This window comes from Neofelis nebulosa, chromosome 7 (genome assembly GCF_028018385.1).
Source record: "Neofelis nebulosa isolate mNeoNeb1 chromosome 7, mNeoNeb1.pri, whole genome shotgun sequence".
Lineage (NCBI taxonomy): Eukaryota > Metazoa > Chordata > Mammalia > Carnivora > Felidae > Neofelis > Neofelis nebulosa.
Genome location: NC_080788.1, coordinates 60,941,084 through 60,957,146, shown reverse-complemented (window position 1 = coordinate 60,957,146; position 16,063 = coordinate 60,941,084). Strand labels below are relative to the sequence as shown.

At 36.4% G+C, this 16,063-nt stretch overlaps 1 protein-coding gene across 2 annotated transcripts in view; it reads right to left on the bottom strand.

Annotated features, from left to right (window-relative positions):
• UBR1 (ubiquitin protein ligase E3 component n-recognin 1) overlaps positions 1-16,063 on the bottom strand; it is a 135,479-nt gene that overhangs the window by 60,278 nt on the left and 59,138 nt on the right. For both annotated transcript variants that reach the window (XR_009264190.1, XM_058737962.1), the window contains exons 11-20: positions 14,616-14,714; positions 13,495-13,652; positions 10,471-10,570; positions 9,709-9,837; positions 6,087-6,267; positions 3,683-3,744; positions 3,292-3,402; positions 2,273-2,338; positions 1,905-2,006; positions 367-430 (exon numbers count right to left, since the gene is read on the bottom strand). Coding sequence is in view for 1 of the 2 variants with exons in the window: in XM_058737962.1 (XP_058593945.1) it covers positions 367-430; positions 1,905-2,006; positions 2,273-2,338; positions 3,292-3,402; positions 3,683-3,744; positions 6,087-6,267; positions 9,709-9,837; positions 10,471-10,570; positions 13,495-13,652; positions 14,616-14,714 (1,072 nt within the window). In the remaining variant the exon portion in view is untranslated. The remainder of the gene's footprint in view (positions 1-366; positions 431-1,904; positions 2,007-2,272; positions 2,339-3,291; positions 3,403-3,682; positions 3,745-6,086; positions 6,268-9,708; positions 9,838-10,470; positions 10,571-13,494; positions 13,653-14,615; positions 14,715-16,063) is intronic.

The following is a 16,063-nucleotide window of genomic DNA, read 5'->3' as shown; positions in this document are numbered from 1 at the left end:
CCAAAGTAAAAAGAATGACACAATGAAAAAAAATTTTTTTTTACTAAGACCTATATTACTTTGAAATTTCACATATAAATAAAATTTTTAGCACTCAATGTATAGGTATTTTTCATCTACATTTCTAACTAGGATAATCGTATTCCAGTAAAACAAGACCAAATAATTATAAATCAGGTATTGAAAAACAAAGATGTAACAGAACTGTGCTTTTTAAAAGCTAGGTTTCTAAACACATCAATCATATTAGTCACATTAATCTCTAATATTCTATGCTGTATTTGCGAGAAGGGTAAAATGATAAATTATAGTTTTTATTAATGCTCTCTCTGAAAACAACTCATAAGATTAATGTTTTAATCTTACCCACAATATAGATGAGGACTTGAAGCATTTCTTCTATTAATGTATTATATTGTTTAATCAAATCCTATTGAATCAAAAAAGAATAAATTAGTTACAAAAGAACCAAAAGCCTTTACAAAACATACATTTCTGGATCAGACTCATGGTTCATGCAGTCCAGTATTTTCCTTCAGACTGCAGCAGAAAATTAGGTGAATAATTCCCTTTACTGACATCAAATTCCGTAAGGTTCACAATACCTGGCATATAATAAGAACTCAATACAAATATTATTTTCATTATCATTACCATATAGCCTTAAGTCAACAAACTAATTCTTATGACTTCCTTCTTACCTGGGTTGGTGGGACAGTGGCTTCAAATAACAGATACCAGTTCGTGAGAATACTCTTCCTTAACACCCCTCTTACTTAAGCAATGTATAGCAAAATGAGATACTCATTTTTCACCAAGTATAAAACATGACTAAAAATTAGCTTTGTATTTTGTATCCTATTCTTTGGTCCTTTGCAAGTAACTTCTAATTTCAAAGAATAAAATAACATGATTCATAAATTTAAAGTACGTAAGGACTACTTTACAAGTTCGTATCAAATATGAAAGCAATGAAGATGTGACAAAACTACACAGTACAACAAATTATAAGCTATGAAAAATGTAACAAATACAAGTGAAAAATATCCTTATTAAATAAGGAACTTTAACAGAAACTGAAAAAGGGGAAAGGGTTGGAAAGATAATTTACTATCAGAAAGGGGGAAAAAAGGCCAATAATCATGAAAACATGGTCAACCTCAATGCTCATTAAAGAACTACACCTACAAATAAAAGACCACCTTTCACCTACCACATCAACAAAGAGTAAAGATAATAGTGCCACTACAGAGGTACACACTGCTAAAGAGTGTAAATCTGAGTACCTCTTCTGAGAGCAATGTGACAATATGTATTAAGAGTCTTAAGAAAAAGCATACTGTTTTCTCCAGGTAATCCTCTTCTAAAAATTTATCTTAACAAAATAATTAGGCAAGTGTTTAAACCCTGAGGTACAGAGATGTTTATAAGACCAAAAAACTAGAAAACCTCTTCAGCAATTCGGGGATCAAAGTATAATGCAATTGTACAGCGCAATACTATATAGCCTTTAAAAATTATGATATAAAAAAAAGTGGTGGTATATTTATTTAAACCTATCACAACGTCTCATTAAGCACAGAAAGCAAATAACCAAATAGCACATACAAAATGATCCAATTTTTGTTTCAAAAACAAACAAGACACCAAAACTTAGAAGGTGATCATTTCTAGGAGGCAGTCTTTCATGTGATTTTTCTTCTCCTTTTATTAATCTAAACATTCTAACTTTTTGTAGAGTAAAAACAGTACATATGTGCATATGTAGATATACGTGCATGTTATGTGTATATGTGTGATTTTTGGAAATACACATAAAGAAATAAAAATCCTAAATATGATTAAAATTGTTAACAAAAATACTTCCTTTGGAATTGATACACATGTCAGTTTCTGTTGCTTACCTGGTCTTTTGTGGATATAGTCTTGTTAAAAGCATCAGCAAGTTCATACCTCTGAAGTACCAGTAACAAGAACCTGTTGGGATCCATTAAAGATGCACCAATCTGTGGAAGAAACGCAGCATGACAGTTCCATGTGTATTAAATGAACAAACATTTGTCTCCAGTAGGACTGTCAGAAAGAGTATAAAGTAAGTCTGCAAAAGATAATGTAGTAATCCCTTCCATTTTTTATGATACCCTATTAAGTTTTAACAGTGAGAAAAATTTAAGTAAATAAAGTTAAAAATAATTACTGTATCTTTTCTCTCCCTCTACAAGGGATCGAAGAAGGTTAAGACATAAGTATCCAAAGTAATTTCAATAGGTACCTGAAGCATAATGATATCTTTATCATACATTTCTTCTCTGCACTTAACATCTTGGTAGTAAAACACCTGTAAAATAAAAGATAGAAGTGTCATGAATTGTTTTATTTCAAACAGAATTCTTAACAAACACTATTCCTAAAACTTTCTCTAAACCAGAAACTCCAAGAACTCCTTAGTGGCAAAAAAAAAAAAAAAAAAGCTGTAAATCTATGAATCACTAAGGGATTCGTGAGATTTTAAAGTAAGGAAATATGGCATGAAAATACTTCCAAGTTTAAAATGCTCTATATTATTACTCTCTCAACATGTGCAATAAAAGAATTTATTTCCTCTGATTTAAAAATCCCCACTTCTATAAAAGTAAACTAATTTCTACAATCAATCATAACACGATTTTTCTCCCAAGTGGTATCTTTACAAGTCCAGTTTCCCCATCTTTTAGGAAAAGCACTTCTCTTTATTTGCTCTAGAACAGAGGGAAAAATTGTTAAAGTGGCCTTCTATTAAGAAAGGTGATGGGGGGCGCCTGGGTGGCTCAGTCGGTTAAGCGTCCGACTTCAGCTCAGGTCACGATCTCGCGGTCCGTGAGTTCGAGCCCCGCGTCAGGCTCTGGGCTGATGGCTCAGAGCCTGGAGCCTGCTTCCGATTCTGTGTCTCCCTCTCTCTCTTCTCCTCCCCCGTTCATGCTCTGTCTCTCTCTGTCTCAAAAATAAATAAATGTTAAAAAAAAAAAATTTAAAAAAAAAAAAAAAAGAAAGGTGATGGGAAGACTATACGTCTCCAGGTAAGGAAATCCTCATAATGTTAATGGGCACATTTCTACTGGTTATCACCTAATCTATCTACTCACTAGGAGAAATATCTACATGGTTACTAGAACTTTCATTTCTGAGTTCATATAAGAAAATAGAAAGCAAATAGCAAAATCCAGAGACACAAGGTTAAATTATATAAGAGAAAAAACAATCAGAAAATTAACACACTCACATTCACATGAATGTGAATAGGCCTTGCCATACCTGGCTAATGAGAGAGAGTCCATTTCTTCGCCACATTTCAGCAACAACCTGGGCAACCAACACCAGACAACGCAAAGGATATTCCACTAGTACCTCTACTTGAAAGTCCTCCTGAAAGAGATGAACAATTTCATTATTTTTCAGAGGGCTTGGATGTGTCTCAAAGTCATGGCACTAGACATTCTTCAGTTTTCTCATCTGTAAAACGGATGGGCTTGAATGAGTTAACTCCAAGTTTTGGTGATTTAGATTTCAATGTACTTATATAGAAACCTAAAATTACTAAATGGGAATTATCCAGGTAGGTTTCAAAATTTTTCTTCCCTCTTATCAACCAAGAGGTGTTTAGAAATAGGGTATAAGTAAATCAGCCCTTAATAGAGTCACTTACAAAAGGCACAAATTCATGTAGTCTTGAAACGGCACCCAGCCTGCTTAAACGCACATGAAGACCTAAAGGTTAAAAAAAAAAAAGAGAGAGAAATGAAAAAGCAATAAACCCAGTTAATGTATCCCTCATTAACTCAAGTTCAGAAACTTATGAGGTTTAAATATATATTTACTGAGTTTAGAAATGCAAACTTTTGACTTCTAATTTTAAAACACAGTATTATTAATGTATTTAAGATCCTACATAGTGCAAGGTGTGTTTACATGTTATATAAAAATACTGTGCTGCCTCTCAAGACATCCTTATTCTGCTCTTAACTAATCAAAAGAAATGAAAACTAATTTAAGTATTTCTTTTTGTAAAAATAGAAGTGACGTAAAATCACATCAATTATACCATGTGCAAAAACTAAAAATGAATCAAAAACCTAAACATAGGAGCTAAAACTGTAAAACTCTTAGAAGAAAACAGGGAATAGACTTCATGACATTGGATTTGGCAATAATTCCAAAGGATACTATCAACAGAGTGAAAAGGCACTCCAAAGAATGGGAGAAAATATTTGCAGATCATATGTTTGATACATAGCTAATATCCAGAACATACAGAAAGCTCCAACAACTCAACAACAAAATATCTGATTAAAAAATACACAAAGGACTTGAACAGACATTTCTCCAAAGAAGATATAAACATGACCGGCAAGCACAGGAAAAGATGCTCAATAATCACTAATCATTGGAGAAATGCAAATCAAAACCACAATGAACTGGGGTGCCTAGGTGGCTCAGGTGGTTAAGCACCCGACTCTTAGCTTTGGCTCAGGTCATGATCTCATGGTTCATGGGTTCAAGCCCCACATCAGGTTCTGTGCTAACAGTGTGGAGCCTGCTTGGGATTCTCTCTCTCATTGTCCGTCCCTCCCAGGATTATGCTGTCTCTCTCAAAATAAATAAATGAACTTAAAACAACAACAACAACAAAAACAATGAACTACCACTTCACTCATTAGGATGGCTATTAAAAAAAACATACAGGAAAGAAGATGTGTTGGTGAGGATGCAGGAAAAAATGGAACCCTTGTACGCTGCTGGTGGGAATGTAAAACGGTGCAGTTGCTATGAAAAAGAGTTTGGTGGTTCCTCAAAAAATTAAAAAGTAGAATTACTTTATGAACCAGCAATTACACTTATGGTACATACATCAAAGAACTAAGAACAAGGACTCAAACAGATACCTGTACACTCATACTCACAGCAACATTATTCACAACAGCCAAAAGGTAGAAGGAACCCAAGCATCCATTTGTAGGCAAATGGATAAGCAAAAGGTGGTATATACAAACTATGGAATATTATTCAGTCTTAACTAGGAGGGAAATTCTGACACATGCTACAATATGGGTAAACTAAGGATATTGCACTAAGTGAAATAAGCCAGTTATAAAGGATATGTATATGATTTCAGTTAAGTGAGGTACTTATAGGGGTCAAGCATACAAGTGGAAAGTAGAATGGTGACTTCCATAGACCGCAGGGAGTGGGGGATTGAGGAGTTATGCTGAACAGGTACAGAATTTCAGTTTGGGAAGATGAAACATATTCTGGAGATGGATGGTGGTTGATGACTGCAGAGCAATATGAATGTACTTAATGCCAGTGAACTATACATTTTAAAATGGTTCAAATGATAAATTTTATGTTATATGTATATTTACCACAATTAAAAATATAAACGTAGAGGCATCTGGCTAGCTCAGTCAGTAGAGCTTGCAACTCTTGATCTCAGGGTTGTGAGTTCAAGGAAGCATGGAGCTTCCTTACTTTCTAACTAACTAACTAAATAGAAAGCTGCTATCAGCATTCTTCAAAAATAAATAAATACATACATACACTTACATAAAGTTATTAAAAAAAAACCTGACAGGACCAATTTACATGGAAATGCAAATCAAAGAATGATTAAAGAGAATCTTATTTCTTTCTTTTAGTGGTGAAAGGAATAACAACAAAGTTAACACACTGGTGTAATCTCATAGAGAAGAGGGTTAAAAACCAGTAACAATGTGTGTTAACTATACTTCAGTGAAAAAAACCCCACAAAAACCAGCAACAAGATTTTACCATATTTAAATTGGGGTGGGAGATGAGTTACCAAGTTAATCCTTCAGTGTATATTAAAAGGATTCATTAGCTGACCCAAATAACAAAAGGCCCAGGTAAACAAGCATCCCGAGATCAATGTTCTGGTGACAACTCTTTGAAGGACAGTGACAGTTCTTAACTGCAGTGTGATATGAATATGTTTGTACATAATGAGTACAGAACAAAAACAGAAATAGTTCTACTACTCTGAATATCTAAAAAACAAAGCTAATAGAAAGATGCAAAAAACAAACACTCACCAGCAAGAGTCCTGGAGAGTGGCAGATGTATGCTTACAAGATCTTCAGATACCTTGTATGACTTAGTTTCCAGAGTATGACCCCACAATTGTACTACTGTCTTGCTACTAGATATAAAACTTGTACTGCACCGCATCACAGCTTTGTGACATTCTTTATAAGCCACCAGTAAGAGTTCTTCCTACAAGAAAATTTAAAATGTACACAGATTAACAAGTTATCTACTTTACCACACCATTCAATAAATATTTAGTAAATATAAGCACAAAATTGTTCCATGTATAGCACAGTCACTTCCACAGGATCTGCAAACTAGTTGGAAACATAAGACAGACAGACAGACAGACACACACACACACACACACACACACACACACACACACACAGTAAAGCATTTTAAGTACTATGTAAATTGTACAAACGAATTACTCTAAGAGGGAGGAAAAAGAATTACAAACAAATGGGAAGACATTATTTGTGAAAGCAGTTTTGAGTGGGGTCTAAAAGAATATGCAGAATTTATGGGGGAAAATGAGGTGACAGTGGTATAATAAGCAGAGATATAAGAGTAAACAGAGAAAAAAGGGGAAGTACAACTCTTGTGCAGGCAGTGTAAAGGAATAAACACTAGATAAATGAAAGGCTTTATGGATGAAATTAATGAGCAGTGCAGCTGGAAATATGCCTTGCCATCAGTATGGGAATATACTGATGGTGTCTCAAGTGTAACAATGTCAACATGCTGCTTCAAGAAGAATTAATGGGTGTCAATGAAGATGACAGATTGGAGAGAGTGATGTTAGGAAACAAGGGAACCAACAGGAAGATTACTATGAAGTCTAAGTCTAAGGTGATAAGGGTCTTAACTAGGATGGGGGCAGTCAGGGAAAAAGAGAATGAACTCACAGGAAATAAGTTAGAATTGTAAAATAAACTTAGGCTAAGGAAAACTCACATCAGGGAGAGAGGAGTCAAACTCACTTTTCAAGACAGTGTTTTTCACACTGATTTTATCCTGAGAAACAAATGCTATGGTCCAATAAATTTTGGGAATATTCCACTTAGAAATTAGCACACTGAATAATTTAAAAGGCTTGAGGGGCGCCTGGGTGGCTCAGTCAGTTAGGCATCCGACTTCAGCTCAGGTCATGATCTCGCAGTTCACAAGTCCAAGCCCCATGTCGGGCTCTGTGCTGACAGCTCAGAGCCTGGAGCCTGCTTCGGATTCTGTGTCTCCCCTTGTCTCTACTCCTCCCCTGCTGGCACTCTGTCTCTCTCCTCTCTCAAAAATAAATAAAAATATTAAAAAAAAATTTTTTAACCATAAAGGGTTGGAAAAGTTCAGTGGCATTAGAAAGAAAAATCATACTTGATTTTGTTCAACCTAACATTTCTCAATCTTATGTGAACATAGAACTTTTTCCCCCTGAAAACTCTGCTAACATCTAACACAGAGAATGCAGTGGCTCTGAGATTTTCTGTGTGGATGAATGTATGAATCATAGTGTCATTGTCTTGATATGGCATGAATCACAGCCATACAACTCTGAACGCACCCAATCTCATCTGAATCAGTGTCATTAATTGAAAACTGGAAGTCAAGAAGGGAAAATGTTAAGTTGAAGTAGAAAGAAATGATGACAAACCAATTTAATATATTCTGAATTTGAAATGTAAGTGTAAGATCTAAGCAGGAATGTCTAGCACACAAATAGAATACTATAGCTCCACAGTTTTAAATGAGGTGGTAGAAATGAAAGACCTGTAAGAAAGAGAATATTCAGAATGTATCATTTAGTAGTCAGAAGGAATTGGGAAAAAAAAAAAGGCAATCAATGATTGAAATGTTGAATCAGTAACAGAAGTATTATAATAATGTAGACTTGTAAAAATCAAAGGGAAAGAAAGTTTCAAAAAGATTAGGTATTCAAGAGAAAACAATGCTACAGACATTTGCAGGAAAATGGGGACTTAGAGAAGACCCTCTGAATTTGGTTACTATAAAGATCCTCTGAATTTTTTTCAAAAAGCAGTTCCAATCAATTTGTAAGGGCAGAAGCCAGACCCTAAAGAAGTTTCAGAAGCTAGAGAGATGACAACAAATATAGACGGCTGCAGAGGGTTTGGCAAATGTCAAGAAGAACAACACATACTCTGACCTCATCTCCAACAACTATGCATGCCTTCCATAAAGGTGATGGTTGCCAAAAAATATGTGCTCTGGCTAGTTGCTGGACAATATTTCCTGTCCTTATTGTTCCACAAGGCTACAGTGCTAGATTAAATTCTATCATGTCTGTATGACTGCCACTCTGAACCTGTGACCAACTGCTGGTGGGGAAGCAGAAGAGAGGAGGAAATAAGAGAGCTCACAGTTCACAGAGGTAGCAGAGACAAGTAAGGGGCTCTTACTGTTGTTGATGTTAAGGACAGGTGCGTCCTGTGTGTGTAGGCAAGTGAATCAAAGAATGGGAAATACCAGAGGAGACAACTGAGGAAGCCAACTCCAGGAAGAAGTAATGTAGCTCAGGACCAAGAGCCTAGGTAGAGACCTTAGTTTTAGAAAGAAAGGAATGAAAAGAAAGAGACCAATTGTGAAGACATAGAGAAATGTAGTGAATAGATTATGTCATGTCAACAGCACAGAGAAACTAGGGAAAATGAAAGAATTTGACTCAGATAATGGTGATTTTCTCAAAAGAGAAATAAATGAGGTCATCCTTCCCAAAAAGGGAATCTGGGGTAGGACTGTGTGTTTCAAGAGGATTATGGTCTCAAATTATTGTGTAAGGAGATACATTAGCTCTGTATTTGGAAATTAATATTCTTAATGGTTTAACATGTATAACAGAGCTCATGATTGCATAAATATCCACTATTCTCTACTACCAAAGTATTTTAAAGTCCATGTAGTCCTAATTTTCATATTATTAGTATTCATGTCCAAGGAAATAAATGAATACACAAATAAATAAATGTATTTTGTTGTATTGTTTTGAAACATTTTATTTATTTTTGAGAGAGAGAGTACCGGTTGGGGAGAGGCAGATAGAGGGGAATAGACACAGGATCCAAGGCAGGCTCTGCGTTGACAGCAGTGAGCCCAACGCGGGGCTCGAACTCACGAACTATGAGATCATGACCTGAGTCAAAGTTGGATGCTCAACCAAATGAGCCACCCAGGCACCTTTGTTGTATTTTTCAAACCCCACTATTCCCAGAGATAAATCAAACTACCATGGAGCACATTTTTAAATCAAACATAAAAAACTGGATTTTCTTCCTAAATTCAGTAAGACAAGTTCAAATACACAACTATTTAAATAATAAAATCTTATAGCAAGGAAGTCGCCACATAAAACCTTATTACTGATAATCATTAGAGCACCTAAAACCCACTGATCCTGGGGGACGTGGATGGCTTAGTCAATTGAGAGTCCAAGTCTTGATTTTGACTCAGGTCATGATCCCAGGGTCATGGGATCAAGCCCCATGTTGGGCTCCAAGATTTTCCCTCTCTCTCCCCTTTTCCCCAGCTCACACGCTCTCTCTTTCTAAAAAAAAAAAAAAGAAAAAACAAAACAAAAACAAAACACTGATCTTACTAACAAATTTTACTTACATCACAAGCACACCACTCTTGGAACATGAGTAAAATATTCTTCAATTGCATCTGTATAGCAATGGCAGCCTCCCAGTCAGGATCCACTTCTATGTGTTGCCCAACCTGTCTTCTGATTTCTTCCATTCCCTATAAGAAAAGAGTGATTACACACACACACACACACACACACACACACACACACACACACAAACTCTCTCTCTCTCTCTACATATATATATATATATATATATATATATATATATATATGCATATTACACACATAGGCCCTTTTTCTTTGCTCTTCTACTGTCAAAATATGAAATTGTCAGAATTTATAATCATATATGCATAGCTTTTTAACATGGCTATTATACAAGGTCAGAATGCATGGGTTCAAATCCCAGCTCTGTCACTTTCTAGCTGTGTGACCCTGGTCAAATTATTTCTAGACTTCAATTCCCTTATATGTAAAATGAAGATAATAACAGTAGCTACCTCATAAGATTGCTATGATGCTCAGGAGAGATAATGCATGTAAAGTGCTTACTACTATATCACAATCAATAAACATTACTGGTAATAGCAGTAGTTAACTGAAGTATATAGAATTATACCTATTAAATATCTATTAAAGCAGGATCAGTAAAGCAGTGTTTAAATTTTATTTCTACTTTGCTAGATATAGTCTTCCTTACATAACAACCACAATTTGCTTAAAAGAAACAAAAACTGGGGCTAAATTTTTAATATTTATCTTACTGATGAATAGAAATATCATACCTGCATACAGGTAAGAATCTTCAAAAAAGACCGAAAACCTTCAAGGAACTGCATTCTTAATCTTTCTGTCCATACTGTAGGTTTGCTGATCAGGATATACCTATCATTTCAAAAAACAAAGAAATATTTCACTTCCCCATTTTGTGATAATTTTAAGATTTTCAGGGCTAAAGACAATGTTGATTCATCAAAACTATGGATTCTGATTTCTTAAAGTAACAAGAAGCTCTGGGCAGAGCTAGAATTACACAGCAAAATGTGAAGGCTCTAGAGAGGCATATGTCAAAGCTAAGCCTGACTTCTCAGAAGTTAGTCTACTTAAGTGAACTTAGAAGCAACCTAGCCTGTCACACCTGGACAGCCACAGTACAGATTTTCCAGGAGCTCAGAATGTGTTATTTTCCCCTTCTCCTTGTCATTATAGATTTCTTGACTTAAATAAGGATGTTAAGAAGTTGTAATAACCATCAGAAGACTGGAAAACTTTAAAGTAAACTTTCAAACCAGCGACCCTAAAGTTTTAACATACGGCTAAGTATCTAGAGGTGTGTTAACTCTCAATTATTTATTGTAGAGAATAAATAGAGTCAGAAATCCATAAAACAAAATAAAATGTGATAAAACAATGAAGTGATTATGCACAACTTCCCTGGATAAAAAACATAAGTCAGCTACAAGAATATTTCACAGTAATGAGAGCAGCAGTATAGAGACTTCACCTGTACAAAGAAGGAATAATGAATATTCTGATTTAACACTGATAATTTTAAGTACTGCCATTTGGAATTTTTGTGTATTTTTTGCTTGTTTGTTTTGCATACATGTAATTTATGCATAATTTGTGAAGCACACTGGTAAGTGATGATTCACTACTGAATTCATCTACCATCTCTGTACTGAAGTTGTGATGATATAACAATTTGCTGAACTTCAGAGAAAGATGTATAATCATATTTAAAAACTGAGGAATCTGAAAAAATCTGGAAACTTCTTCCTTAATAATATCAAGGATCCAATGCATAATTCTAGAAATCTGTCAAGTGTATTTTTTTTTTTAATTTTTTTTTTCAACTTTTTTTTTTTTATTTATTTTTGGGACAGAGAGAGACAGAGCATGAACGGGGGAGGGGCAGAGAGAGAGGGAGACACAGAATCGGAAACAGGCTCCAGGCTCCGAGCCATCAGCCCAGAGCCCGACGCGGGGCTCGAACTCACAGACCGCGAGATCGTGACCTGGCTGAAGTCGGACGCTTAACCGACGGCGCCACCCAGGTGCCCCTGTCAAGTGTATTTTTAAGCAGACTATTTCTAGGTTGTTTGGAAGTATGTTTCCACCTCTCAATGCACTAAGTGGTCACTAAAAGTAGACAAAATTAGGGGTGCCTGGGTGGCTCAGTTGGTTAAGCCCCTGACTCTTGATCTCAGCTTAAGTCATAATCTCACAATTCTTGAGATCAAGCCCTGCATAGGGCTCTGCACTGACAGCGCAGAACCTGCTTGGGATTCTCTCTCTCCCTCCCCCACTTGCACTCTCTTTCAAAATAATTAAATAAACTTAAAAAAATTTTTTTAAAAAGCAGAGAAATTTAGAATGATTTTTTCCCCCTTGGAGATTAGAAACAATTAATCATAGGGGCGCCTGGGTGGCGCAGTCGGTTAAGCGTCCGACTTCAGCCAGGTCACGATCTCGCGGTCCGTGAGTTCGAGCCCCGCGTCAGGCTCTGGGCTGATGGCTCGGAGCCTGGAGCCTGTTTCCGATTCTGTGTCTCCCTCTCTCTCTGCCCCTCCCCCGTTCATGCTCTGTCTCTCTCTGTCCAAAAATAAATAAAAAACGTTGAAAAAAAAAAAAAAAAAAAGAAACAATTAATCATATATATTCCTTGGAGCACTTTATTTTAAACAATAAACTAAATGAAATGCTTTTGTTTTAATATATTCTTAAAAGAAAATATTTTAATATTTTTCTTAAAGTTTATTTATTTTGAGAGAGAGAGACACAGAGAGAGAGAGGGAGAGAGAGCACAAGCACGAACTTGAGCTGGGAAGGAAGAGAGAGGGAGAGAATCCCAGGCAGGCTCCTTTGTCAGCACAGAGTCCAATGTGGGGCTCAGTCTCACAAATTGTGAGATCATGACCTGAGGTGAAATCAAGAGTTGAACCCTTAACCAACTGAGCTTCCCAAGCACCCCAAGAAAAGAATTTTTTGAAGCTTATGTTTACTGAATACTTGAAATATCACAACTCTTATAATATTCACCAATTCTAAAATAAATGGAAACTTACTTCTTTTTTTTAGTATTTATTTATTTTTGAGAGACAGACTGAGACTGTGCAAGCAGGGAAGAGGCAGAGAGAGAAGGAGACACAGAATCCAAAGCAGGCTCCAGGTTCTGAGCAAGGTGTCAGCACAGAGCCCAACACGGAGCTCTAACCCACAAAGCGTTAAGATCATGACCTGAGCTGAAGTCAGATGCTTAACCAACTGAGCCACCCAGACACCCTGAAACTTATTTCCTTTTAAGTCCAATGATCCCAAATGTGATGTTATGTGATTTCAACTTTAGTTTAAAAGGCAACTCTAGCCTCTTCAGCCAAAAAAAAAAAACCAAACAAAAAGTATCACTAACTTATTTGTATGTATGAAAGGAGTTAAAAAGAAACTCACATCAACAAGATTATCTGAAAACTATGCACAAAGAGACTACAGAAGAGGGACAGAACCAAAGTGCATGAATGAAAGTGAGTGAAAGACATGGTAATTACAATGGAGATACATTCAGTGACCCTGAGAGACCCTATGTTCCTGTAACAGGTCCCTCCTTAATACCTTCCTTATTAACCTGGTTTTAACTCTATAAAAAGTGTTCACTTAAAACAATTATTAACATGACACATTAAAAGTTCTTTGTACTTGTCATAATTATAAGGAGAATTCTAGATAACCAAAAGGATCAGTAGTTTATTTATAAAACGGAATACAAAAGCACTGTGATTAACAGGTAACTTTTGACTTGAACAACTTACTTTAGATCACATATTACTGCATATACTCTTCCCAATTTGTCCTGGCTATAACCCTGGAAGTTGAATTTATTGTTCCTGTCCAAGTATTCAGGCAAAACTTCTAGCAGAGTTTCAGTAATGACAGAGATAACGTTCTGTTCTTCAATAAGATGTCGAGCCTGCAAATATTTCAAGAATATTGTCTTTATAATTAACTCATGATAGTATGGACTTAATTTACTCACGCATTTGGCTGGTCAGTGAGTCATTTTAACTAAATGTTTACTGAGTACATAACCCTTAGTCTCACAGAATAGCTATTTCTGAGAAGTTTTTTTCTAAAGGTAAAAATTCTTTACTCCCCAGTAACTAGAAAACACCTGTTGGACACTCCAAGCCCATCACACAGATTGTCAACATAAATGTTTACCATCAATAATCACATGATGAGCAAAGCAGAACAAACATAGATATACATCATGACTTCTATCATATTACTATCTATTCCCGCATCTCCCAGTCACTCCTAATCCACTGTCTCCTCTCCATCTTCTTCTCTAGCCTTTGAAATGAGAAGGTAAGAATAGTTAACCAAACCATCCAGAAGAAACAGGAAAAGAAGCAGTACCAAAAAAAAAAAAAAAAGGCAGAATTTTCCACTTTCCTCCCAAGCCTAAGCAGCACCATATCAGCACCTATCTCATGCAAATGCTTCACAGTCATACTTTCCCCTCCAGCTTTGTTTTATCTTCATCTCTCTGCCCCTCCCCACCAAACAATAACTAAAGAACAAAAGAATAGCCAAAAAAAAAAAAAAAAAAAACCCAAAAACAGTTTGGGTATTGAAAAGTCACTCCTCTTAAGTTAGCCTGGTTTCTGAGAAACCAGCTCTTGTCTCCTCTCACAGGGATCAGGACTTTTGGACAGCAGTCATGCTGTGACTCCCACTCCACAAACTACCTTGTCCTCAGGTCCCACTAAAGTATGCAGGTATCAATGAAGTATCATTCAATCTTCCAAATGAAATTAGCCCAATATAGAGATTTTGACATCATTTTAATTTGATTTGATACTAAACAGAGTTCTTAAAAAGCAAAACAGGTTTTACTTGGGAAGACTGCAAAGAAATGATCAATACATACCAGGGTAGGAACAGTAAACATCTGAACTGAGAGTGCAGTTACTGAGATACTTCTGTCATGATCATCACTAATATACTCTTTCTGCAGCTGTTTATAATACTGAAAGATATAATAAATGAAAAATCAATTCTAAATTACTGAAAACTTTTAAAATCCCAATTTTAATACATGCTATAGATGTTTCTATGTATATGTGTACTATAATTCCTATTTCTTTTTTTTTTAAGATTTTTTTAAAAAAAGTTATCTCTACACCCAACATGGGGCTTGAACTTATAACCCCGAGATCAAGAGTTGCATACTCTACTAAGCCAGTCAGACACCCCTATAATTCCTATTTCTTAGAAAAAGACAATACAGTGAATGAAATATAATAATTTTTTTTACATTTATTTTTGAGAGACAGAGAGACAGAGCATGAGCGGGGGAGGGGCAGAGAGAGAGGGAGACACAGAATTCAAAGCAGGCTCCAGGCTCTGAGCTGTCAGCACAGAGCCCAACATGGGGCTCGAACTCACAAACCGCGAGATCACGACCTGAGCCGAAGTCAGACGCTCAGCCGACTGAGCCACCCAGGCGCCCTGAATGAAATATATTAGAAAAATAACAAACAGGGGTGCCTGGGTGGCTCAGTTCGGTTAAGCATGTGTCTTCTGCTCAGGTCATGATCTCATGGTTGATGAGTCTGAACCCCACATCAGGCTCTGTGCTGACAGCTCGGAGGCTGGGGCCTGCTTTGGATTCTCTGCCTCCCTCTCTCTGCCCCTCCCCTGCTTACGCTCTGTCTCCCCCCGCCCCGTCTCTCTCAAAAACAAGTAACATTGAGGTGCCTGCGTGGCTCAGTTGGTTGGGCATCTGACTTCGGCTCAGGTCATGATCTCACGGTTTGTAGGTTCGAGCCCCACATCGGGCTGTGTGCTGGCAGCTCAGAGCCTGGAGCCTGCTTTGGATTCTGTGTTTCCTTCTTTCTCTGCCCCTCCCCAACTCATGCCCTCTCCCTGTCTCTCTAAAAAATAAATAAACATTAAAAAAAAAGTTTAAAAAATAAACATTAAAAACAATCTTTTAATATTAAAAAAAAAGAAAAATAACAAACAAAAGACCAAACATGAATTCAGTTACCCAATCTCGCAGAGCTGGAAGTGTTAACTATAAAAAATGTATAAAAAGCCAAAAACCAACACACACACACACACACACACACACACACACACACACACGCGTGCGCGCGTTAAAAAAAAAATCACAGAGAAGTGCAGTGGTACAGTATATCCTTTCTCTAAACAGAGCCTGGGACAACCTTTAACAGATTCTATCCCAATGGTATAGGGCAGAGGCAATATTCAAATTATTTAAAAACTGATATGACCTAGTAAACCCATCAGATTCATTCCAGCCTTAAGCAAAATGAATGCCAGCTGCAGATAACTTCTCAACTATACCAGCTG